The sequence below is a fragment of the Balaenoptera musculus genome, chromosome 12 (assembly GCF_009873245.2).
Source record: "Balaenoptera musculus isolate JJ_BM4_2016_0621 chromosome 12, mBalMus1.pri.v3, whole genome shotgun sequence".
Lineage (NCBI taxonomy): Eukaryota > Metazoa > Chordata > Mammalia > Artiodactyla > Balaenopteridae > Balaenoptera > Balaenoptera musculus.
This window is the reverse complement of record NC_045796.1, coordinates 67638925-67666235: the sequence shown is the minus strand read 5'-3', so window position 1 is coordinate 67666235 and position 27311 is coordinate 67638925. Positions and strand designations below refer to the sequence as shown.

At 35.5% G+C, this 27311-nt stretch overlaps 1 protein-coding gene across 6 annotated transcripts in view; it reads right to left on the bottom strand.

The window, feature by feature from the left end:
* Positions 1-200: 200 nt before the first annotated feature.
* Positions 201-27311, bottom strand: part of MAP3K7 (mitogen-activated protein kinase kinase kinase 7) — a 64974-nt gene continuing 37863 nt past the window's right edge. For 2 of the 6 annotated variants that reach the window (XM_036871303.1, XM_036871304.1), the window contains 5 exons: positions 16369-16433; positions 11866-11971; positions 7576-7637; positions 6756-6871; positions 1449-4678 (listed from right to left, as the gene is read on the bottom strand). In XM_036871303.1, coding sequence (XP_036727198.1) covers positions 4498-4678; positions 6756-6871; positions 7576-7637; positions 11866-11971; positions 16369-16433 — 530 coding nt within the window. In that variant the 3' untranslated portion in view covers positions 1449-4497. Of the gene's footprint in view, positions 942-1448; positions 4679-6755; positions 6872-7575; positions 7638-11865; positions 11972-16368; positions 16434-27311 lie in introns of those variants that run through there. The other 4 variants (XR_005022152.1, XR_005022150.1, XR_005022149.1 and 1 more) reach the window with 4 other exon arrangements.

The window sequence follows — 27311 nt, the reverse complement described above, 5'->3', positions numbered from 1 at the left end:
CCAATGCAGGGGGTGTGGGTTCGATCCCCGGTCGGGGAGCTAAGATCCCTCATGCCTCGTGGCCAAGAAACCAAAAACATAAAACAGAATCAATATTATAACAAATTCAATAAAGACTTTAAAAATGGTCCACATCAAAAAATTCTTAAAAAAAAAAAATCCTCTCAAAGGAGTTAAAATAACCCTTCGAGAGGAGAAAAAAGCTTAAAAAAAGTACATATTGTATCATTTATGTAAAATTCTAGAAAATGGAACTATTTTATATTGTTAGAGAGCAGACCAGTGTCTGGGGCTTGGAGTGAAGGGAGAGATAGATGGCAAGAGATGAGAGAACTTCTGGAGGTGATGGCAATGACCAGGATGTTGGCTGCTGGGTGGTTTTACAAGTGTATACAATATGTCAAACTCAATAAATTGCACGCTTTAAATGGATGCAGTTCACCGTATAAAAATTATACCCCAATTATTCTTTAATAAGACCCCCACACCCACACCCGCAAAAGGGGCAAAAAACAAAACAATCCAAAAACAAGAAAACCTGGGCTAAGTCTCATTTTCCTGCAGAGTGGAGAACGAGTCTAAAGACCAAGCCTCACAGCCCCACGACCTGTAGTTCCATTTGCAGCGCATCCTTCAGGTATGTGGGTGCAGGGTGGGGCGGAAGACTGGAGATAACCTCACCCATCCAATAAGTGAGTGAAAGAGCCGAAGCACCTCGGGACTTGGTGAGCATTTTAAGTTACAGCATAGCCAAGTGGCTTAAAACACAGACTTGGCTTTAAAAGACAAATAGGGGTCTCAATGTTGGGTTTAAAAGTGGTCACAAAGTCCCTGTGCCTTCAAGTTTAAAGTTACCTCACGTTCCCCCTCCTTTGTTTGCCATTCCATTTTCCTTCATGTGGGCTGATAGTAGCTGCTGAGTCTCCGGGCATGTACTTCTGCTGAAATCAGATGATGATGGAAAAGCAGACTCAGGCACAAGTCTTAACCTTTAGAAGCCTATTTTCCCACCTGTGAAATGGGAACACCATCCAACTACCATGTGACTGAAATGGACATGTCACTTGGCATTAGCCACAGCAGCTTGGCTTATCACAGGCGTCCAATAAATATTTGTTGAGGAATGAGTGAATAAGCAGGTATATTTACTAAAGTGAAGGCAGAGTTTATAAGAATGTGTGTGTGCACAGATGTGTAGGTTAGAGGGCTAGTAGGTTGATAAAGAAATGAAATACTTAATGTAATTTAGATAGACTACAAGAAATCAGGTTTCTAATGAGCAGAAGTGTAGTGATGTACACCGTGTTATACTTCATACAAATCAGGATTCACTGAAACTGTGAAGAGAATCCATTTAACCAAAAATTAGAATTGGAGGGAATGATGTATTAACTGGCCAATCACCCAGCCTCTCAAAAATCATGATTATGTTACAACAGCACTGAGTATTAGGATTACTGACTTTTCAGTTTTCATTCGATTTTGTATAACGTAAACATGCTGCTCGAGCAGAACACCTCACAGCTCATTTGCTGATATAAATCATTCACCATTTTTATGACCCAGTTTAGAGTAACAATCTGAATTTTATTACAAACAAAAATAAATCTAAAAAGCTTCCTTCAATTATACAGTATGCACAAGGATTTCTGCATCACATCATTTTACATAAAATGTTCTGCACGACAGAAGTAGAACTTCCTACCATTTGAAGAAAGGAGCTGACCACTGAAAACCACACACACTTACAGAAAGAAACAAAAGTTTCACAGGGAAGGCCTGTGATCTGGCTACAGGCAGGAGCTGAAACTAGGAACATAAAAGAAACTTGCAGAAAAAAAAAAAGACATTTGATGCTCTAAAATACTTCACCAAAAATAGTCAAACATTTGTAAACAGCTTTTAAACAGATCTCTTCAATATGCTATGTTGCTATAAGGTAAATATTCTTAACTGATTTTTATTTGACTCAAAAACCTATTTTTACTGCTGAGGAGTATTTCCCTGTAAGTTAGATAAAAGCTTTGTTTTCCTTCCCTGCAGGTAAAAATAAAATGTAATTAGGGCTTATTCAAGGATCGTTTGTGAATTTTTCAGACTGGGGCCTCTTAGATACTTGCTTGTCTGTTTGCTATTTCCACCTCAAAAAACGAGGGTTAGAATAAATGGTAAGACCAGAATTAATAACAAATTTGGCTCCTTGTTAATATCTCTGAAGGGTTGATGGGTGAGAACACTGATGAAACTGGCTGTGGATTTTAATCATCCCTGCTATCCTTTTCTCCCATCATCAAGGATAATAAGGACTTAAAAAATATGAGCTTGGCAACGCAAGTACTTAAAAACCAAGTAAGGCTGAATTGCACTGAGTGTACAGGACAGCTACAGTACTGAAAATCCCCAGGAACATACTGTAAACAAGCGAGCAAGTGTTCAACAGCCTTTTTTGCATTTGGCATCATGACTTAAAACTACTATTTTCTTCCATTTACTTATTTGGGATATTTTACTGAAGTGATTGCATGTAGTAATAACAATAATAAACTTTCCCTTTAAGTGTGTAGCGTATAGCAAAAACACATTCGTGACTAGAAATAAAACCTGAAATCTAAAATGATAAATCCTAATGGAAAAGTTCAGCCTTAGCATCCACGCTTGGCTACCTCATGCTCTGCGATAATTAGAAAAGTCTCTAAACATTGACTAGGTCCCTTTTGGTGGAGTGACAGATGTACAGACAAGCAGCAATACTATGGAAGAGTGAAGCTTTTCCTTAGAGTTATTTTCTGTGCCAATTTTATTTTACTATTAATACATTAAGCCTAATAACACTTTCAGCTAGGTAATTAAATTATTTGGGAATGAAAACCTCCTTTTATTTAAATGAAGTGATGGTCGATATTTATTTACCAGAAACTTTTTAATAATAGATTCTGAAGAAGCTAAAAATGACACAGTTTAGTACAAACTGTCCTTTACCTTTATTGCTTGTATACACAAGGAATACATTATAAAACTCAGTGGGAAGAAGAAAAAATAATGGAAGAAAAAGTTACCTGCTTTAGTATTTTTAAGAATAGTTTTGATAACTTCTTAGATCAACTTGCTTATCTGAAATAGAGCAAAACTACAATACAATCACGATATAATTCTAATAATCACAGCAATTATGCTTTCATTTTAAATTTTCTCTTCATAAAACATTAATGCTATAAAAATGAGGTCGATGACATCCCTACTTAAAAGACACCTTGTACTGGTATCAAAATGTAATTAATTTTAATACCAACTGAAAAAATAGAGCTTATATAGTTTATTATTTCAATGAAGTTTTATTATTACTTTTATTTTCAAAGTTGGTAGCAAAGTTACTGTTAACAATATAAATTTTCTATTTATAAGTGAAATTCCTTTAAAAGTGTTGAAAGGCAGCAGGCATCCTAGGGTGGGCTTGCAAGGAAAATCAATCATTCCAGTATCAATAATAGGATACTTGATGAATTTAGATTTACTCCTTTAACTTCCTCATTAACTTGTCCTGATTTGCCAGGTTTTTTGCTCATTTGGTACTGTAAAAGAAATCTAGGCCCAAGCCTTTTGGCTGGAGCAATTATTTCCAATTTCCATGATTTCTCTTCAGTTTTTCAAATATACAGTAGAACAATCCAATAATCATTGCAGGAAGGAATGATCATTTAAGCTGGATCATGTTCATTTATCTTTTAATTTCATTTGAGGGATATTAATATTAGAGTCATAAAAGCTTTACAGTTTCAGCACACATACACGCAATCACAGAATTAAAAATCTTTATACCTTTAAAAAAAAAAGGGTTCCATTTTGTTCAATGTATCATAGACAAAGTTTAGTCTAATGAAATATGCTTTTATTAAATACAGCAGCCGCCACTTACCTTTAAATATTTCATGGATAAAGTTCAGTACTGATCCAAGGATGCTGGCATCAAAGCCCTCACTCTCAACTATCCCTAAAGGTTCTGTATTTCTATAATGTACCACCAATTATTATAGATTTATAATACCCTGTCTTTATCTTGGTATATACCATCTTTTGGAAAAAAAAAAATTATTGGTTTTTTGAGATGAGATACAAGAACAAAATCATTCTTGAGGTTCCACCTCGAAAAAAAGACGATGATTGCTCATAGCAGCTAGTTTTTGATACCCCTTTTGTTAGGCTAGCCTTCACACAACGAGCATGCATATACAGCCACGGTTTACTGCATCTGTTTTGAAGTTGAGAACTGCTGCTTATTCAAGTACAGATGCCCCCATGTTATATAAGGAGACAGTTGAATTGCATGTCCACCATGAGAAAAGGAAAATAAACGATGAAACAAATGCAGCAAATATAGGCAGCTGGCATTCAGAACACGCCAAAAAGCTAACACTCATGAATTGTCATTATAAGAGTTTTTCTTTCCTTTAAAAAAAAAGTCTTTCTTTGCATATTTTAAAATTTAACGGTCCCAGAGAATCATGAAGTGCCTTGTCGTTTTTGCTGCTGACTCCTGATGACCTCTAGTTGTTTTTTGCACTGCTGATAGTAAGTAGAAAGGCTTTTGTTTTCATCTAAAAGCTTTTTATGTTCCTGTACCAGACGAGATGTATTTTGCTGGTCCTTTTCATCCTGGTCCAGTTCTGCAACTAGTTCTTGCCTAAAAACAAATACCACACATTACACAGGATGGAAATATTCATACCTTAATAGCTGATGATGGGAGCTCAATTAATTAGAACTTTTATTCTGGGTCTATCATTATGCATCTTAGGTACACTACTCAAATATAATTATGGGCTGGAATGGAAACTATCATCTGTTCTTCTGGCGTAACCATACAAATATCATAATCCTTTTAATAAGCAACTGTACTTAGATAAGTAGTGAAAACAGATAAAATGGTATAATAAAAGTGGCAGAAATTTCATTTGGTATCCCTTTTGTGTAGGAAGGAAGAAAAAAAGGCTGGGAAGGGCTTTATCTAGCTATACTTGAAAATAACACTTGAAGCTTTAATCATTCACATTCTACTTTTATACTCACGTATTCGTATTCATATTCTGAAACCACAATTCTATTTAACTACAGTGCAAAGTGGTAGCTAACAAAACATTTGCAATCTAATTAAAATAGGTGCTATCCAACCTAAATCTCTTTCCTATTTTAAAATAATGAGAAGAATACAAAATACCACTTTGAACCACTTACTCTTGCAAACGTTTTTGGGAAAAACCAGAGTCTTTTATAGGCTGATAAATTTTTTTTGTTTTTAAAAAAATTTATTTATTTATTTATTTATTTATGGCTGTGCTGGGTCTTTGTTGATACGCATGGGCTTTCTCTAGTTGTGGCTAGTGGGGGCTGCTCTTCGTTGTGGTGCGCAGGCTTCTCATTGTCGTGGCTTCTCTTGTTGCGGAGCACGGGCTCTAGGCGCATGGGCTTCAGTAGTCGTGGCATGCGGGCTCAGTAGTTGTGGCTCGCGGGCTCTAGAGCGCAGGCTCAGTAGTTATGGCGCACGGGCTTAGTTGTTCCGTGGCATGTGGGATCTTCCCGGACCAGGGCTCGAACCCGTGTCCCCTGCATTGGCAGGCAGATTCTTAACCACTGCGCCACCAGGGAAGCCCCCCAGCCTGATAAACTTCTTTAAGTGCCTTTTATTTGGGGGATATTATGTATTAGCTCCTAAAGTGAGGCTGCTGGAAATAACTGAATAATTAATGAAAAGTCCTCAAACAAAAAGTTACTAGTAACATTTCTCATTTAAAGTATTTAAAAATCAATTAAAACTATCATATTTTTCACAGTGCCCACAACTCACCATTTGTTTTCCTCTAGCATAGAAATCCTCTTTCAAATGATTAAAGTATGAAAAAGTATAGGTTAAGTGTAAGAAATACATATTCAGACATAAGAAATACAGTTTTTTTCTTATCATAAAGTGCCACAGAGTTCCATAATTAGTTCTACAGTTTGCAGACTCTAATATTTAATCTCCTATTTAGCCTTTAAAATATTAAGTTGAATTCATCTACATCACTGTATTAGTGAACTGTAAAAAAACTACCTACCACCATAAATCAGCTTCATAGGTTATTTCATGAAGGTCACGTTTAAGAAAACTGAAATACTGTTTTTTAAAGAATCTCAAATAGAGAAGTATGGAAATGGGACTGTATTTCTTTAAAAGGGGAGTAAAGCAGTCTCTGTATCTCCCAGAAAAATGCGTGTAAGTACAAAACTCCCTAGAAAAACACTCACAGATATGAAATAAAGCCCTCTAATAAGTAATTCTACTCTCCTAAACATACACCTGGCAAGAATATATCTACATATATGTTTCTAAGATAAAGCACAACTGAACATTAGTAAATCAAATTATTTTACCTTTGTCCAAAGAAACAATAAATCTTTGTAACAATAAATCTAAACAGCTTTTAACTTTAAAATTCTGAGAACATAAAACACATGGTTATGAACACTGGTTTATTTCCCTTAGTTATATTTTTCCTAATATAATAAGAAATAGTCAAAAGAGATGAGTTTTGCAGGGAAAATTGGCTGAAGGGTACTTAAAACTTAAACATAAACGTAGAGAAAATCTCCACATTAGAAATATGCTTAGTGATTAATTCTAAAAATTATTAAGTTTTCATGTCTTTAAACAATATTGCACCTTAACACATTTTAAACTCAAAATACTAATGATTTATTTTTATTCATAAAAGATAACTTACTTTCTCTGTAATAACAATGCAATTTCTGTTTGGACTTTCATATATTCTTGTGCCATTTTACAGTGCTGTTCAAACACTGCCATAGATTCTTTGGAGTTTGGGCATGGTGCTAGAGGCTGAAAATAAATCAGGAATGTTAAAACATAATTAAATCAAACTCAGTATCTAACTGAGAGTTAAGACAGAGACTGTGATATATTTTTATAGCACTAAAGCAATGATCTTTTAAAAATAAGTGTTAAACCAGGCCTAGAAAATCTCAGTGCCCTTTTGTCAGCGTTAACTCAGATCTTAAATTTACACTTGCTGCTTTAACACTTTCTCGTTGTTACAGAGAACCATGACTAGAGTACTCTTGGCCTCTGGTTTTACATTTCAGGTTGCCAGACTTTATTATACTGAAAGATGTTTATAGCTCTCACACTCACGAGGAGACACTGAAGTACATTACTTGTATTTTCAGTCACCATGAACATGCCAAAGTACCACAAAATCTATTAAGCAGAAATGAGCTTATATGGCTTTTACATTTTAATGCACTAAAAATAAAGAGCAAAATGCTATTTTTGGCAGTCTTGAACAAAGATATGAGTATTTTAAGATGATTGTTAGAACAGGAACATATGATTTTGGCAATTTTCATTTTGATTGACTTAACTGAGAATCAGTTATTTCGGCTTGATTTTTAAAAGTTTAAGGAGGTCAACTAAAAGCATAAATAAATGAATATACAATAACAGATAGGAACACAACCATCAGCTTTAAAGATAAACTTCTGTAAAAGGAAAAAGCAAACTTTGCTGAGAAAGTACTCCTTTACCTGTAGTTGGTGATCCAGTGTAAGATAAGCCATTGGGATGGAATTATCTGATCCATTGGTATCTGAAATTAAAGCATGTATCTTATTTATTTTCTGTCACAAATGATTAGAAACAAAAAGCAAGAAAGCATGCATGAGATAATGGTATTGTTTTTCTTAGAGTAAAATAAAAGTTATTGCCGCTGGTAATTTTTGAATTCTAAAAGTAAACAGAGGACATCCAATTACAGATCATTGGAATACAACCATACTCTCACACCTACAATTTAAGTTGGCTATAAGTTGAATAGAACACAGTATATTAAAACATGTAAGCCCTTGTTTAATTAAAAACAAAAACAGTGATATGGGACGTTTATATTTTAAATTCAGTCGTAACTGACTCTACCTAATCAAATCCCACATTCTTTCTTTGATCATGCTAAGTTTACTCTAAGGCTGTGTCAACTCCGGCAACATCAGTGTTCCTTCACAGGGAAAGGGGGAAAGCAAGAGGCACTTTCTCTTCCAGTGGATCACCTTCAATTAGTATAGATTCTAACATGAGCTGCCCATCCCACTCCTCCCAATGAGAATCACTGCAGAAAATGAGCGATGTTATTGACGGGAGTATATTACACACATTGACAGTATGGAAACTGTGACTCAGTATCATGCCAAAAACAGTTAAAAGGGTTAATTCAAACAACCAGCCAATTTCATCACACTATTTGAACAGATAGGTTTTGTTTGTATTTCAAAAGAGGTAAAACTGCCATAACAACTTGCAAGAGAAGCATGGGATGGTTGCTTCCCAATATTAACATTTGTGTACAACAGTTCCAGAAGCAGGAAGAATCACTGTGAAGTAATATGGACTTTTCTACTTCAGAAGTAGCTGCTTTCCCATCGTTTATAATAGAGAACAAGTGAGCTAAACAAGTGAGCTGTTCAGCCCTTTTTCTGATAAGCGACTCCTTGAAAGAGTGGTGCGGATGAAGGCAGGCAAGGTCAGGACGGCCGCAAGGCTCTGCCTCAAATGCAATAGGAAACCAAGACAGTTTGACGGTTCAGTAACCTCCTGATTTACTGCTGACTGATACTCTAGCTTCAGTTTTTTTTTAAAAGGCCATGAAGAATGTGCTTGCAAATAACTCCAGAAGCGAAGCTAAATCAGACCAAATGAGATAATGCATGTAAGGAATACCGTGCAGTGCTAGCTAGCCTATGGTGAGCACTCAACACACGGTGCTGGTGGTGGTTATTATTATTGTTTTAAAATTATTGTTATTGATACTAAACGAAGAATTGGGAAAGGAGGGCAATTTTAAACACTCAAGTTTACATTTCAGATTAAAAAAGTAATGTTAATCAAATACTGGAGTGCAATAAAGAAGGAATAACAGAGGATTGCCTAAGAGAGCCTTTACCCTAAAATTATATATTAACATAAAGGTTTTTCTGAAATGGCTAAATAAGAAATACATTTATTTCTCTGACGAAACCTCTCCCCACCCCATTACAATAGTTTCAAATAATGCTCCCACCAAACACTGCTTTCCACAAAATTAAACTGATTAAAAGTGACCTCCCTCTGACCTTACTGGAAAAATTAAGTGTCTTGAAAGAGTTTTTTCAACTTAATATTTCCACTCCTATTGCTCTTTCTTAAATCTTTGATACTTGATATATCCTATTAAATCAGTCCCCTATATCCGATACATATTTCAGAATTAAATATATCAGTGTTTCACAGTATTCTGGGGGTGAAAAAAAAAGTCCAAGGATTGTGCTAGTCAAACAATTTTAAAGCCCTTTGAGAGTGGGGAACTTAAGGTCCTTTACTGAATTTCATCTGTTCTCTGAAACCAAGACGTGAGATTTTCTCACTTAAACTGAAATTTAGCTTTCAGTTTCTGGTTACAAGACAGCAAGGCTATGCCACAAAAGTTTGTCTTTTAATTGCTGATCAAATGTAACCTCTTTTCCTAAATGTCCAGATTCACACTGATTTGGTTAAGTTAGGTGGAATCTCTTTTCTAGCCCCTTAAACACAATACTTATAACTATCTCATATTCTCTATGTGCTCCCTTCATGTGGAATGCTGTCTTCTCCTTTCTGCTTTATGACTAAAGAATAATAGTGACTAATCTCACTATTTTACAAAAAAGTCACAGACTATGCCAGGATTATGCTTATTTATAACTATTAAAACATTCGGTGTAGTAGTTTGTTATACAGCATGATGAATTTATTTTTAATGTGTCGGTATTATAACTGTAATCAGAATGCAAGCAATGGGGCATGTCTTATATTTCTATCTTTGCAAAGTACTAAGAACAGGACAAACTCTTGAGTGAATGTTCCCCCTGTGCACCGTTCCCCGCCCACTGTGGGACCCTCTACTGGGTCTAGGCATCTCTTTCACTAGCTGCTTTTGGGTATGTATGTCTTTCTCTATCCCCAATACATTCTAAGTAGAAACCCAAGAGTACTTATGTGTTATGATTATTAAATCATTGTGCTCTTTTTCTCTGAAAAAGCACAAAAACCTCTGCCCTTTTAAATTAAAAAATCTAATTAATTACATTGTTTTAACTTATGTAGGCACTTCTAATTTTTTTCTGGGTCAGTGGGCCTTCAAAGAAAAAGGTTTTACCTGTCTCTTTCCTACAATTTATTCTGTTAGCTTGATTATCAATATTTTTCTTAGAAACAGTGCAAAGCTGAACTTCATTAATTATAAACTTAAACCAGATTCTCAACTTCTAAAATTGTATTCAAAATATTTAAAAACGATAACCACACATTTGCAGTGTATTTCAAGGCAAAGTCAAAATTCAGTTGATACTGCAACCTGGACCTATGTATGATGTCTAGCTATTGCTATTTTGTGGTATTTTAGGTCCCAGAAAACAAACAAAATGCAGCAGTTAAGTGAGAGGGACTTAGGAGAATTTTGATTTTTCCCTCATGAATTCACTATCTGCCACACATTGACTGGCATGTCTAGATTAGTCCAGGCTGAAGTGAGGAGACCCACCAAATGCTGTAATGTCAGGGCGAGCACGCCCTCACCGAAGGATGTAGGAACCAAAAAGAGCTGACACTACCTGAATGTTAATGATCAAATCTGTCGAGAGCATTTCCCTGCCCACCTCTGAGGAGAAGTACGTCATGATAAATTCTGCACATGTGCTGAGTAGTGGTGAATGTTCTGGATAATCCTAGGCTGTGCTGTGCTGAGGGTGAAACTTAGGAGTTTTTGCCGCCAATGAATTTAAACTTACTAAAACTAGTGAGTACACCCAAGGCTAAACATAGTTCTATCTTACATGACGTGGAGAAAAGCCACCCAGTTAATTTTTTAAATTAAATTATGAACTTGACTAAACCATGACAAGTATCTATAAACACTTGTAAGCAGAATTTTAGTTTGTAAAGACAGAAAGCTGACTTTTTAATTGCCACAATTAATAACATAGTTGATCTTATATAAAATCCCAAATTGTTTAATTTTCCAAGATCTAAGAGATCATCTTCCTTCTCTGACATAGTAACATATAGATAATTTTTACAGAAGTATATTGCTGTGTATTTATCAAGGTATCCCCTTAATGCTAAAGAAAAGTTAATTCTATTATGGCACATAATTTCCTGCTTACCCATAATGAAACTATTCCCTTACTACCTTCAGACAGGCAGGTTTTAATACTAATATTTTGATTCTGACCAGTTAGTTTTTCATGCTGGGAGTTTTAATAACTCTTACAAGGCTTTTAAAAGTCTATTTAACAGAATATTTACGTAACTGAAATGAGGTCTCCCTCTCAGTTAAAAATGATTCAAAAGGTCAATGGTCAGAAATGTTTTTCTTATCAAGGTACATAATATCTTATATTTTTAAAACAAGACTGAGATGAAGATGATTATTTTACCATTCTGATTTTAGTTATCAAAAGATGAGAATTTACTACTATCATTGAGAAGGATGGATTGCAATAGGACAATCAGACTGAAATATCAAGAATAGAGTATCTTCCTATTTGAAAAAAGTCCCGAAACAAACCATCTTCAAAATACATGTTTAGTATCTGGGGGAAAAAAACACATGGGGCAAGGTAGTCTCTGTCTTAGCACTCAAAAAGGCATTTTAAAATTTATTGCTAAGTATTTGATCTTATTAACAGGAAAATCTAAACTACTGTATAATGCCTGCCTTTGTAAGCATTAGAGTAATGACATGATTAAATGAACATAAACATGATAAATTCAACTTTATAATTATAATGAGGAAATAAACTGGTCACCTGTGGAATCATCAGGGGTCCATGGATGACTGCGAGCTGGCTTTTCTGAGGTTGGTCCTGAGGTAGTGATCATTCTGACGCTAGGACTGGATGACCTACTGCTCACCTGCAAGAAGTGACAGGAGGAACAAAGTGTGATTTTGATATGAAAACAAAAATAACAAGAGAAAATTTCCATTCTAAGACACAGGAGAGACTTCCATTTCTATCAGAAGAGGTCCCAAAACACTTGCAAAAAACAAATAAATCCTCTAAGAATATTAGATAAATATACATATGTTAAAAAAATGTATATGCACTCACATAAAATACCTCTTAAAAAACTGATAAGCTTGCAAGGAAGTAAGGGAAAAGCTCTGAGACCAGAAATAAAGTCTAGCAAGTGCTTAAGCTGCTAGCCCTGGGAATTTCAATTGAACCCCAATGGCATGTAGCTTTTGTTCTGACTGCCTGCAGCACTCAGAGAAACAGGCATAAAGTCTTGCGTCTTTGTTGGATGTGAGTAGGACTGGCGAACCCCCTGCTTAAAGCCAAAACCCAAGAAAGGCTTCACTCTCAGTAAACTAGGGAAAAAAACCTACCCTACAAAAGCAATAGCAGGACTTCCCTGGGGGCGCAGTGGTTAAGAATCCGCCTGCCAATGCAGGGGACACGGGTTTGAGTCCTGGTCTGGGAAGATGCCACATGCCGTGGAGCACCTAAGCCTGTGCACCACAATTACTGAGTCTGCGCTCTAGAGCCCGTGTGCCACAACTACTGAAGCCCGTGTGCCTAGAGCCCGTGCTCCACGACAAGAGAAGCCACAGCAATGAGAAGCCCACGCACCACAACGAAGAGTAGCCCCCGCTTGCTGCAACTAGAGAAAGCCCGTGTGCAGCAACGAAGACCCAATGCAGCCAAAAATAAATAAATAAGTAAATTAAAAAAAAAAAATTATTATCAAGGTGGGTTAGCCTTGCTCAACAATATAATACAGCAAAAAATGATCATCAATAAACAATATTTAAATAATTAATGATGATGCAGACCACCTGAAGGCAAAACACTTGAAACTGAAGAGGTCTAGGATTACTTTACCCTGCACTGCATTCAGTTTTATATGCAAGACAGAGTGATAGAGTATATTGTGTGCTTTTGGAATCAGATCTGGATTCAAAACTTGGTTACAGCAATTACTGGCCAGTGTAAGGGAAGTAAAGACTTAGGTAAGTTCCTCTAACCCTCAGTTTATCCACCTGCAAAATGGGGCAAATAAAAAGTACCAAACTTATAGGGTTAAGATTTAAATAATATATATTAAACGCCTGACATTAAAGGCACGAAATGGGTGCATAATAAATAAAAGGCAGCCGTTACTGTTGAAGTTCTCTAGTTGATCTGGGCGTAAGTCTGATCTGCCCAAATAAGCTCCTGGGAGACTGGGCCTTTTTGGTACTGTCAATGCACCCTGGCCAAAGGCTACCACAAACACACCGGTAGTGGAGTGAGTTGGGTTTAGTATTTGTTGCAGTAAAGCAAAGCGCTCACCCTGGGGCACTTTGGGGTGTAAGAGGGTTTTAGAAAGAGCTTACTAGAGGATCTGGGCTTTTGTTGAATGATCTTGAGGAGGCTCCAAGGAAAGAGGCGTTCACTCTAGATTGGCTACTGTCAGCAAGCAGTGGCAATTCTACAGGGAGGGCAGTCTAGAGTCAGGGTAAAGAAGCATCAGTCACTCATATCCGCTTGGAGAGGGCAATGTTTGTATTTTGTGGGTGGCACAGTGACCTTGTTTTTGTCTGTGCTTAGACAACACTATAAAATGGTCTTGTTTCGTCTCATTTTATCATGGTCTCAGAGTCACTTTGTCTATTGGTGTTCTGAGATATTCTTTATGTCCAGCTTCTAACAACACCAAGGCTTTAGTATCAGTTCCTGGATATCAGGGGCAGCTTTTTCTCAGTATCTTCTCAAATGGAGGCCAAATCCATTACATGTGCTTAATGAGCTTCCTGAATTAATAAAAACCTTAATCAATTAATTTAAAAGTGAGTTGTATGTTGTGTGGATGCAATCTTTTACATGAATACTTACACAACCACTTTTAATTAAGAAGCTTGCTACGTTCACTATTCCTCCTCTCAATAGAAATGGCAGTATAAAAACAACCAATTTAATTTTAGTTGACAGATGAAAAGTTTAAGTGATTTTATTAAGATCAGTCTCGAATCAAGAGTCATAGTAGAAACTCTCGTCAGATCACTTTCCCCTATGAGATGTGACAGTAAACTTCATTAGTAAGCTCTCTCTTTTCCTCTGATGGTTGTACTGACTGGGCAAATACTTTTATGTTCTTTATCAATTTCCATGGCCAAAACAAACAAACAAAAAAACTGCTATGCATCTGTTTAATCACTGCTTAGCCAGATTTTAAAAAGAACTATACCTTCAATTTTGAAAATCCAGATTATGCACATTTTTCTTCTTCAAATAATGAATGTTGTTTTCAGTAGTAATTAAAAAGATTTAATGGTCATTTATCATAACATTTTCAGGGGAAAATGTTTTCATAGTATATAAGGATTACCATTTGTCATTCTCACCCCAAACTGGATATCAGGCATTTTAAGTTTGTAATACTTAAGTAATTCTGAAAGAGCAGATCAATTTTAAAAACTGGCTAGACAAGGGCTACACAGCACCTGCTTTAGAATAGGTTTTACCACCATAACAAACTCCCCCTCACTCTGAATCTTTTGGAGTAGTCCATGACAATTCATGCAGGTGACCGTCCCACAATCAAAGTCTGCCTCAGTTCCAGTGTTTTATAGAAGAAAATGGTAATGATCAAAGTCTCAAGTAATACGGAGTTTGTGAGGAAATAAGCAAGGCTTGGTATGGTGAGGTCAGTGCTGAAATATAGCAATGCCTTTATTACAGAATACAGAGAAGAGCACTGGCACTGGCAGATGCTCCTGAACTGTCTCAGAGCAAGCCGCTCATTCCTAGTCAAAGGGAGAACACTTGGCTAGAGTTTCTCATAACTGGAATGTCAATGGCAATAGTAAATAGCATTAAAAAGACTGAGCTCATCAAGCCTCTAAGGAATCAAAGCAAATACCAGATGTCAAGCTATCTGTTACTAAATGCCCTGCTTAATACTTTAAGTATTTGAGGGGGGAGAAAGTGGGAAACTTCATTCAAAACTTCTGGCATCTCACGAAAGCAGATATACTGAAAGAGCTGCTATTAAATAAATAAACCCAAGATTTAAGATCACCTAATATCATAAAATATATAATAAATTAATATGTATTATGTATATATATTATATGTACATATGTGTGTATGTATGTATTTGATTGTGTGTATGGGTATTGCGAGAAATAAAAATATTTCCAGATATAAATGAAGATCAAGGCTATCTATCATTTAAATATCTCACGTGGTTTTGTTAGTTAAGTTAGCTGATGGCTAGAAAAGGTTTTCAAATTTTTATTAATGACTACAAAGAATCTCTAAAATTTCAAGTATGTTATAAAAATGAAATAATAATAAAACACCTTTTAGATGAAAAGCACTAACACATTTTACCAAAAATTAAATCCCATTGTTTATAACATATAATCCTATAATTTTTCATGAATATGGACCATATGTGGTATTTTTATTACTTCAGATGCATGCTATAGTCTTAAAATTTATTTATTTCAGCAAAACTGAAAGTAACAACAAAACCTCATAATTAGTTTTCAATTCATTTTAAGAATGTGATATAAATTATATATGTTAAGTCTATTGACCTGAGTAACAGAAAAAGCAATGACTGCTACTTTTATATACTTGGTTGGTTAAAACTCTGCACTCGTCAGAAATGGCTTAAATTATAGCACTGTCTGGGTCATCTACAGAGAGGTAAGGGGCATTTAGAAGAACATCCAGAAATATAAAGATGAAGCATAAAAACCTGAACAACTGGGATAGAAGACTTTCTAGAGTTTATCCATCTGCTTAGTAAATACTGTCCTAAGGATGTTACACAAAAATATAAATCTAGGGGATATGACGAATTAAAAGATGTTAAGAGTCCACCAAGTATGTCAGTGCCTGTGATCCCGGAGGAGCTGACATCTTTTGGGGAGATATTTATTCCCCTCATTAGTAAAAAGGAGATAATACTAATGATTCATTTTAGAGAACAATGTTAATGACAAATTGTTAAATTACAAAATTGAATACTTCCTTATTAAAGCATATATAAAAACCACATAACATACATAGAGCACTATTGAATTAATCAACCTATTTTCACAAATTTTCCTTCAAGTTAAATCAATAATGGCATCTATACATTTTTTCCCTTAAGTATTTAAGTTCTGGTGATAATGAATTTCTCTATCATAATTTTAGTCAACTCATAAAACTAATTTTGCAGACTATATATATATATATATATAGTACAGTTAATTCTTGATTTCTGCCCATTACTATTCTTCAAAGACAGAGAATTCAAATATTAAGTCTTACCTGACCAGGTTCTGTTCCAGTAACAGTCAAGTCTTGGATGGACCTACGTCTTGGCTGCCCGTTGCCTTTTAAAAAATAAAAGAAGTAAAATACTGAAATCTACTTGAAGAGACAATATGGGTTTAACTGCTACAGGAGGAAGTTGGAATCTGTTGCTCCTTGGATCTACACAAAATGTTTGTGAGAAAAATAAGTGAGTTTATTGCCTAAAAAAAAAAAAAGAGTGAAAGAAAGATGTAAGGAGAGGAAGAGAAACAGCTATAGTATTTTAACTCAAAAGTTGCTGGCCTACAACAAAGTATGTCCTGATACAATAACCACTCCTACTACACGAAGAGCTGCTGAATTCTCTTCTACCATCTTCCGTCATGTGTTTAAATAGATGAATGCTTGGGGGCTGGGGCTGATGACGGCATCTATTTCAAGGGCCTTACGTTACAGTTTCTACAGCAAGACAGCTAGCAGGTTGTAAGCCATGACTGACTTTAACCAACAGCAGTACCTGGTTTGATTCAGGTCCTGAAAGGATGCTTAGGCTTGAATTTATTACACTGAGTCACACTTACCTAATCCCATTAGTCTTTGTCAGAATCTAGTAGTTTATTATTTGTGAACAACAAGTCTTAATTTCCTAGTGGAGATGAATGACTCTCATTCCATTCCCAAATATACAGCTTGTTGAAATGGGCTAGTGTGTTAATCCTGCTTCAGGAACATCTATGCTAAAAATAATTTAATTAAAAATCAGTTTATGAAAGAACTCTACAAATGTTAAGTCTTCAGTAAAATGGAATGAATTAAACAACAGCTTCACTCAGCACTTTTACTTGGGAATAGGGCTGTTTATACAGTATCTTCTAAGATGAGAGATCAGCTGTCTAAAAGGAAACACCAAAATATTATGAGTAACAGCTGACAAAAAAGTCAAAATTCTTTTGACTCTGAAAGCTATATTATGTAATTTCTTAACTAGTGGGCAGCACTCAGATCTTGTACTCGAATAGTTGTGGCCTGATTAGCAGACAGAATTCATTCTTAAAATTTTGTATTTCCATAACCTTCAGTATCTTATTTTAAACCAATCAGCAATATAATTTAGCATCTTAATCAAGGTGACCCTATTGTTCTGCACATAAACTAAAAGGACCTTACAACAGAAGAATAATGTTTAATGCAATAATACGTGTAGTGAACAGAAAAACTCAAATTTACAGCCACCTTGAAAGTGTAACTCTTTTCTATTTAAAGCTATGTTTTAGAATTCTTTGCATAATCTTAACTCAAATTTACTTCGAGTTTCATTTTATTCCAAGCTCCAACTTTCAATTAAATTTGACATAACAACAAACTGCACATTTACTGAATCAGGCACGTTAAGATATTTCTGTGAAAACTTTTAATTATCCCTGTTTCCTGGGGACAAAAAGGATCCCTACCACCATGACGAATAAGCAATTTCAGGCACATTTCATTCGACACAATCATTCTAAAATTAGCTTAGATGAGACAGGCTTGTAAAAGTGTCTGGAATTCTCTTTTCAGATTAGCAACATTTGTGAATCTCGGGAACCACCCAGCACACGTGTCTAAAAATCAGTACATCACCATTGCAATAACAACAAAAACAAGCTCCAATCTAGGTGAGGGAAGGAGGAAAGGGGAATAAAAGCTTTTAAGTAGGGTAAAGGAGAGCTGACAGTTAACAAATGCCATAAAATGAGAAATCTTCAAGCTACAATATGAGTCAAAGCAAGCAATACTAGGTAATGCATTTTCATTAGCATAACCATGGCAGAAACCATCTGGCAAACAGTTCAGACAAAGCAAAAAAGGACTACAATCAACAAATACTTGTTGCTCCAATATTAAGTTTTAAGTCATAATTTAGAAATATGAATGTAAAAAACATCAAGCTCCTATTATCGCAAATGAAAATTACTGGGTGTGTACTCAGTAAATTTAGATTGATTTTGAATTTTTTGGTAACTAAACACTAATTTAGAAACTCACTAACTTTACACTTTTTCAGGGTTCTTTGATATGTGCATAACTATATTACACATGGCAGTATAAAGGAAAAAAGAAGTAGAAATGAGGGACAATATGATGTTAACAGATGCTTAATCAAGGAATATGAAACCTGTAAATGATGTCGTACGTATTTTATTCTGTAATGAATTGTGGAACTTTCACGACTTCGGGTAGGGAACAAATGATATTTTTAAGAATAACTTTTCTAAGTAAGAGCAACAAAAGGAATACACTATAGCCCTAAGCCCCTCCCCCACCCAACAGGGTGGTTGGAATGGCAGCTGATAGGTTGATCATTTCTACCACACTAAAACAAAATCCATCTCTTCAAAAAGCTGCTCTTTTTAAGTACAACTGACTTCCTGAGCTGGTATTTGAAAGTCATCACAGAGTCTCTCCAGAGACTGCTGGATCAGGTCCCAGAGAGTAATTCTTGAGGTTTTTCTTATCGGTTTCCTTACCTTAACTACTTATATTTTCCTATGTTCCAACTTCCTGAAGACTCTCTTCATGTAAAAATCAACACATTTTCCTGGAGACATCTCTTAAACAAAATGTTGGAAATTCTGATATTCATAAGTTTTGAATACTAAAAATTATGGGACACTAACCTTATGTGTAAAATACACAAGATTTAAAAAATTCACACAGCACTATACACTGAAGGATTATACTAATGCTTCATGGTAAACTGAATATGTAATTTAAAAATATATGTTAACTGACACTGCAGAAATACAAAGGATCATGAGAGATTACTACAAGCAACTATATGCCAATAAAATGGACAACCTGGAAGAAATGGACAAATTCTCAGAAAAGCACAACCTTCCGAGACTGAACCAGGAAGAAATAGAAAATATAAACAGACCAATCACAAGCACTGAAATTGAAACTGTGATTAAAAATCTTCCAGCAAACAAAAGCCCAAGACCAGATGGCTTCACAGGCGAATTCTGTCAAACATTTAGAGAAGGGCTAACACCTATCCTTCTCTAACTCTTCCAAAATATAGCAGAGAGAGGAACACTCCCAAATTCATTGTGAGGCCACCAACACCCTGATACCAAAACCAGACAAAGATGTCACAAAAAAAGAAAACTACAGGCCAATATCGCCGATGAACGTAGATGCAAAAATCCTCAACAAAATACTAGCAAACAGAAGCCAACAGCACATTAAAAGGATCATACACCATGATCAAGTGGGATTTATCCCAGGAATGCAAGGATTCTTCAATATACGCAAATCAATGTGACACACCATATTAACAAATTGAAGGATAAAAACCACATAATAGTCTCAATAGATGCAGAAAAACCTTTTGACAAAATTCAACACCCATTTATGATAAAAACTCTCCAGAAAGTAAGCATAGAGGGAACCTACCTCAACATAATAAAGGTCATATATGACAAACCCACAGCCAACAGCGTTCTCAATGGTGAAAAACTGAAACCGTTTCCACTAAGATCAGGAACAAGACAAGGTTGCCCACTCTCACCACTATTATTCAACATAGTTTTGGAAGTTTTAGCCACAGCAATCAGAGAAGAAAAAGAAATAAAAGAAGTAAAACTGTCACTGTTTGCAGATGACATGATACTATACATAGAGAATCCTAAAGATGCTACCAGAAAACTACCAGAGCTAATCAATGAATCTGGTAAAGTAGCAGGATACAAAATTAATTCACAGAAATCTCTTGCATTCCTATATACTAATGATGAAAAATCTGAAAGAGAAATTAAGGAAACACTCCCATTTACCACTGCAACAAAAAGAATAAAATACCTAGGAATAAACCTACCTAAGGAGACAAAAGACCTGTATGCAGAAAACTATAAGACACTGATGAAAGAAATTAAAGATGATACAAACAGATGCAGAGATATACCATGTTCTTGGATTGGAAGAATCAACATTGTGAAAATGACTCTACTACCCAAAGCGATCTACAGATTCAATGCAATCCCTATCAAACTACCAATGGCATTTTTCACAGAACTAGAACAAAAAATTTCACAATTTGTATGGAAACACAAAAGACCCCGAATAGCCAAATCAATCTTGAGAAAGAAAAATGGAGCTGGAGGAATCAGGCTCACAGAGTTCAGACTATACTACAAAGCTACAGTTATCAAGACAGTATGGTACTGGCACAAAAACAGAAATACGGATCAATGGAACAGGATAGAAAGCCCAGAGATAAACCCATGCACATATGGTCACCCTATCTTTGATAAAAGAGGCAAGAATACACAATGGAGAAAAGACAGTCTCTTCAATAAGTGGTGCTGGGAAAACTGGACAGCTACATGTAAAAGAATGAAATTAGAACACTTCCTAACACCATACACAAAAATAAACTCAAAATGGATTAAAGACCTAAATGTAAGGCCAGATACTATAAAACTCTTAGAGGAAAACATAGGAGGAACACTCTTTGACATAAATCACAGCAAGATCCTTTTTGACCCACCTCCTAGAGAAATGGAAATAAAAACAGAAATAAACAAATGGGACCTAATGAAACTTCAAAGCTTTTGCACAGCAAAGGAAACCATAAACAAGATGAAAAGACAACCCTCAGAATGGGAGAAAATACTTGCAAACGAAGCAAGTGACAAAGGATTAATCTCCAAAATATACAAGCAGCTCATGCAGCTCAATATCAAAAAAACAAACAACCCAATCCAAAAATGGCCAGAAGACCTAAACAGACATTTCTCCAAAGAAGATATACAGACTGCCAATGAACACATGAAAGGATGCTCAACATCACTAATCATTAGAGAAATGCAAATCAAAAGTACAACGAGGTGTCATCTCACACAGGTCAGAACGGCCATCATCAAAAAATCTACAAACAATAAATGCTGGAGAGGGTGTGGAGAAAAGGGAACCCTCCTGCACTGTTGGTGGGAATGTAAATTGATACAGCCACTATGGAGAACAGTATGGAGGTTCCTTAAAAAACTAAAAATAGAACTACCATATGAGGGGGAAAACTGTGGTGGGGTGGGGATGGTGGTGTGCTGAATTGGACGATTGGGATTGACATGTATACACTGATTTGTATAAAATTGATGACTAGTAAGAACCTGCAGTATAAAAAAACAAACAAACAAAACAACTAATACTAAACTTTCATTGGGTTATCTGTATGGAAATATGTTAACATAAACGTTTCAGACATTACGTGAAATTTCTAAAAATCTTACATGTTCTGGTATAATGTTATAAGTCATAATTCTAGTTATTACTTTAAAATGCATATCTCAGAAAAAACTAAATTTCCTTGTCAATTGCACTATTATGAACTTTCATCAAATCTTTAACTGTGGTCATTTTTAAGTCGTTTGTCAGTTACAGACAGTTCTGGGTGTACTCTGATGCTTTTGCAAATATGTTCCTATAAGAGGGTTTCATCTTCAAGGAATTCATAGAAAAGACTGACAAGTACAGGTTTCTGGTAACTGACTGTAGTGCTGAACTGAATGAATAAGCATTTTCACAACTCTAATGAAAAACTGATGAACTCATAAAAGTGCTAACAAAAGATCAAGATGAAAAAAAAAATTAATTACATGGGACTGAGCGAACTGATGAGGATGATTATAATCTTTGTGACTTTCTGTTTGAATTAAAAAAAAAAAAATTCCACAAGGACTCAGAGGCAAAGAATATAGAAATCAATTTTCACTGCAAAGTAAAGGAGCTGTTACAGTGGAGGATTACTGGACTGAATGTCAATATTATGACATAGTATGAGTGTGTTTCATGTTTGGTAATTGCAATCATTGTTGCTTTTGTTGTGGTCAAAAAAAAAAAAGAACTACCATATGACCCAAAAATCCCACTACTGGGCGTATACCCTGAGAAAACCATAATTCAAAAAGAGTCATATATCACAATGTTCATTGCAGCCCTATTTACAATAGTCAGGACATGGAAGCAACCTAAGTGTCCATCGACAGATGAATGGATAAAGAAGATGTGGCACATATATACAATGGAATATTACTCAGCCATAAAAAGAAACGAAATTGAGTTATTTGTAGTGAGGTGGATGGACCTAGAGTCTGTCATACAGAGTGAAGTAAGTCAGAAAGAGAAAAACAAATGCTGTATGCTAACACATATATATGGAATCTAAAAACAAAAAAAAAGACTGAAGAACCTAGGGGCAGGACAGGAATAAAGACGCAGACATAGAGAATGGACTTGAGGACATGGGGAGGAGGAAGGGTAAGCTGGGACGAAGTGAGTCACAAGAGGGAGGGGATATGGGGTATATGTACACATATAACTGATTCAGTTTGTTATAAACCAGAAACTAACACAACATTGTAAAGCAATTATACTCCAATAAAGATGTTAAAATATATATATATATATATTAAAGTTGGCACAAGTTTCATATTCCTTTACTAGTTTCAACAATTCTGGCTGGTTTTTTTTTTTTTTTTAATTTTTTTGATGTGGACCATTTTTAAAGTCTTTATTGACTCTGTTACAGTATTGCTTCTGTTTTTTTTTTTTTTTATGTTTTGGTTTTTTGGCTGCGAGGCATGTGGGATCTTAGCTCCCCAACCAGAGATCGAACCTGCACCCCCTGCATTGGAAGGCCAAGTCTTAACCACTGGACCGCCAGGGAAGTACCTGGCTGGTTTCTTAGAATAAAGCCTCCTTTAGGGTGGGGTTTTTTTCCCCCCTACCAAAGGAAAGCAATTATTATTGATGAGTTTTGCTTTCTAATAAACCTACTTCATTAGGTTAGAGTTCAATTATTTAGATTAAAAAAAAATGATCTTGGTAGACCACAATATGGTGCAAAGAGACTACCTAAATATTCACTGTAAGGTTAGATGCACGTCCTTATTTAATTAGCCACAAATATAGAATTCTGCTGAAGGTGAGGTGGCTACTCTTGGCAGAAGTAGGTATAGTATATCTCAGTAGCGCTCTCCTTGGGCCTCAGTGTCCCTAAATAAAGGTTTACAGCTGTTAATGACACTGTGCAAGGTAGGAACTTGAAGATCTAGAAAAGCTCAGTTCTTTCTATCTCATGCTCTCTTCATATTGGCGCTGCACTATTTAAAAAGGGGAAGAACTGCACTAATAATTTACATACATACAGTTATAGGAATGTTTACAAACAGTATCTACTGGTTCTTGAACCAAATATAGTACTAGAAGGTTATATTTCCGTCCTGATGGAAAAAGCAAAGTGGTGCCCAGGTGTGTCTCTGCACAGTATCTCGGCCTCCAGCTGCCCAGCATTCTACAAGGTCCTCACCACTCCCCTCCACCCCCGGCACCCCCATCTAAATTACCTAAGATATTTGAAACTTCTGAAGGAGGAAAACAACACATAGGTATTAGAAAGCTAACTACCCATTTACTTTCTGTTAAATATTATGTTTGGCCCTTGGTCCTTTCTATATTCTACTTATTCTACTTAACTATATATTAACATTTACTTTTGGAAAATACCCAATATACAATAGAGCTAAATGTACCTGACTGAAATTAAAAGTGAATGAATAGTCATTAAAATTTTCTCAGTTAAGAGATCTAAATGCAGCTGAAATCATAAGGATTCGTAAAGTTTCTTTTCAGCTTCAAGAATATTATAAACAAGAAATATCAATTAAATTCAGGGACCTGGGCAAAAATATTTTATATATATTAACAAGATTGACTCAAAACATTTGCATATTCAATCTTCTTTATCAAATCCTTAAGAACAGTATGTAAGACAGTACGTAATGCTCTTTGGTCAAAGCATTCTAAAATCCAAGTAAAAGAACCGAATAAACAAAAATCCATGTTCTTATTAAAGTCTTAAAGGGAAAAAAAATAGAAACATTTAAAGCAATCCAATAGTATGCCACCCATTCTCTTTTCTTCAAATAAAAGTAATACAAATTAAAATGTACTGGTTGAAAAGGAGAAAGGATTATGCTTTTAAAACTCCAAGTTTTAATGGAAAACATTTAAGAAAGCCTATTTCCTTTCCTGGAAGTCTTATAATGTTCAATAAACAAATGGATTAGAAAACTAGATCAAATGGTTTAAATTCTGGGCAAGAGACTTCTACATTTACATTAACTTTGCTTAGGTAGCACACCGTTAGTGGGCAGGACCTTCTTCACAAATGAAGAGTTAGCAAAATGTCATACTCTATTGGTAATTTGCTCATAATTATGTGTCTTGCTTGGTAAAAAGGAGCCAGATCGATCTATAGCCACTCTCTGTGGGCAGGGGAAAGTGGAAGGAAGGTTTATCCATACCAAAGTTTGCCAATACCTCTTTAGAGCCAGGGCCAAGGTAGAAGGGGTACAAAAAATTGTGTAGTCTGATCCATAGGAAGCCCTGAGGTATTAAAGGTTCATTTTTGCACAACCTGAGAGACTGTTAAATTGATGAATATTGGTGTTAGCTGTAAGGTGCTTGTTCTTCCTCATTTGTTGGTGACAGAGTATATAATAGTGTTGAAAAGCAGGCAAAACACAAGATTTAAATTTGCTGACCTATGACTAGGTTAGGCATTTTAGTCATTATAAAGATGTATTAAAAAAAATCTTTAGAGTAATAGTGTGTATTTAAAAACTTTTAAAACTTGGTAAGGTTTTAAAAAATGCAAGAAACAACAAACACTTCAGAAAAGATACATTTGTACACTGCCAATAAATACACATAAAAATTTATGTGATGCTTAAATGAGCACTCCTATTAAAAAGAGGCCGTTTATTCCAAGAGGTACATTAGACAGTATACTGCACTTGGCCAAAGGAAAATATTATTGCAACTACTTATCCATAACAGATAAGATAAAAAGTACAGCTATATTTAAAAAAATGCTTACAAATGGGATCCAATGCTAATTAATGCCAGTTTGGATATATCAAGAAGTATCTGGTAATATAACCACAGAGCTTGTAGGGAAACCAACCTCGAGGAAAAAAATTCTAGAAGGTATTAAAAAATTGGGGGAATTAAATTTCGTCCTCCTTTACAATTAAAATGGCCATGTAAGACATTTGAGATATTCCCAAAGCACGGATTATATCTTTATGTTTAACTTAAAAATATAACCTAAGAACAAATTAATGTTTAGCTTTTATGTCCAATTGTTTCAATTCCAGTGCTTGCATCCTTTTATTAAAGGAAGTGAAACTGATTAGGTTAATGTTTGAATATCTGGGAAAAAACCCAACAAGAATATTTAATAAAATGTATTACCGAATAATATTTCCATTTGAACAGCATTGTTACTCTGGCAATTAAGAGCAGAATTAAGCTTTCCTGACTCCGTAAGTATCCAATGTCATAAAAAAGCGTCTCCTGGCTGAAGAGCTCACTTAAATTTAATACGAACCCTAATGAAGTGCAAGGCAGAGTTATTCTAACTTCTCTGACTCAAACAAAACAAGAGAACACGGATGTAATTTGGCATCAGAAGATCTAGGGTGGGATCCTGGCTGTGTGACTCTGGGAAAACCATTCAACATCATCAGATCTAAGATTTTCATCTGTAAAATGGCTATAATTTTATGTGATAACCTAGTTATAAGACTTACGAAGGTTAATTAAGATGATGTGCTTTAAACTACTTTCTAGGCCACACAGCACATCTAACGAGGGTTTCTCAACCTCGGCACTGCTGACACTTCCGGCTGGATAATTCTTGGCTGTGGAAAGCTGCCCGGGACATTGCAGAACGTGTAGCAGCATCCCTGGCTTCTGTCCACCATATGCCAGTAGCACCTATTAGTTTTGACAATCAAAAATGTTTCCAGATGTTGCCAAATGTCCCCTGGGGGGCAAATTCACCCTGGAGGAGAACCACTGAGACTATTATTCTTTCTCCTCTTCTCTCTCCCTCCTTATCTTGTACACCATTGGCTATTTCACCCACTATGTGTGGGTGCATCTGTTCTTAATGCTTACCCGTAAGACCCAGATTAAGATTATTGTGCCATGTGCCTAAATTTTCCTGATTCCCTCAAACGTTTAAGATAATCACAGCTCAGCAGTATGTATGTTTAAATGTTGCCACTTCTTCAGTCAGAATATTATTCCCTTACACTTGGGACCTTTCAGTGTAGAGGTAAAATGATCCTAAGTACTTTGCTAATTTTGAAAGCAGCTCATGACTCAATAAATAAAATTACTATGTGAAGAATGGGTTAACGGTATTCTCTGAACGGCAACAGTGAAAATGTTGTAAAATAAACCACTTTGATAACTAGAATAAAAGTTAATTACTCTATAAATAAAATGGTTTTGTATAGACAAAATGGCCCCTAAGAATTGTATAACTTATATTTTACACATATCTGTTATATACAAATTTTACATGTATCATAGTTCCTAGCTGCTGGAGCTCAGTAATAGTTTGTTCATTTATGTAATAGGCACATATTTATTAGACACAATGTGTGAGGCACTGAGCCAGATACTGCTGGTGCCATCAATAATAAATCACAAAGGCATGGCCTCTATCCTCAGGTTTCAGTTTACTGGAGGAGAAAAGAACTACTAGGCATTCATATATAATCCAATACTATGCTAAAAGCACAATCACAGGCAAAGGACAGTGTGTGGAGCATTCACCTAACTACGCCCATGATTGTGCGGGGAAAACTGTATTTCCCTGTCAAAATTTCAGGGGAAGAGGTGGATGAAAACCTAAAGCAGAAGGGTAAATAAATGATGATTTTGATAACATATATTAACCAATACTGAAGGTCACATATGCCATTTAAGTTTCTATTGAAAATGGTGATTTAGATGCATCTGTGAAATGATCACCATAAGAAATAAAAGCAATTTGCCAATATGAGACACGGAGATACCATGTGTGAGTTAGGTATAAAAACACGTAATTTGCAAGAAGATTC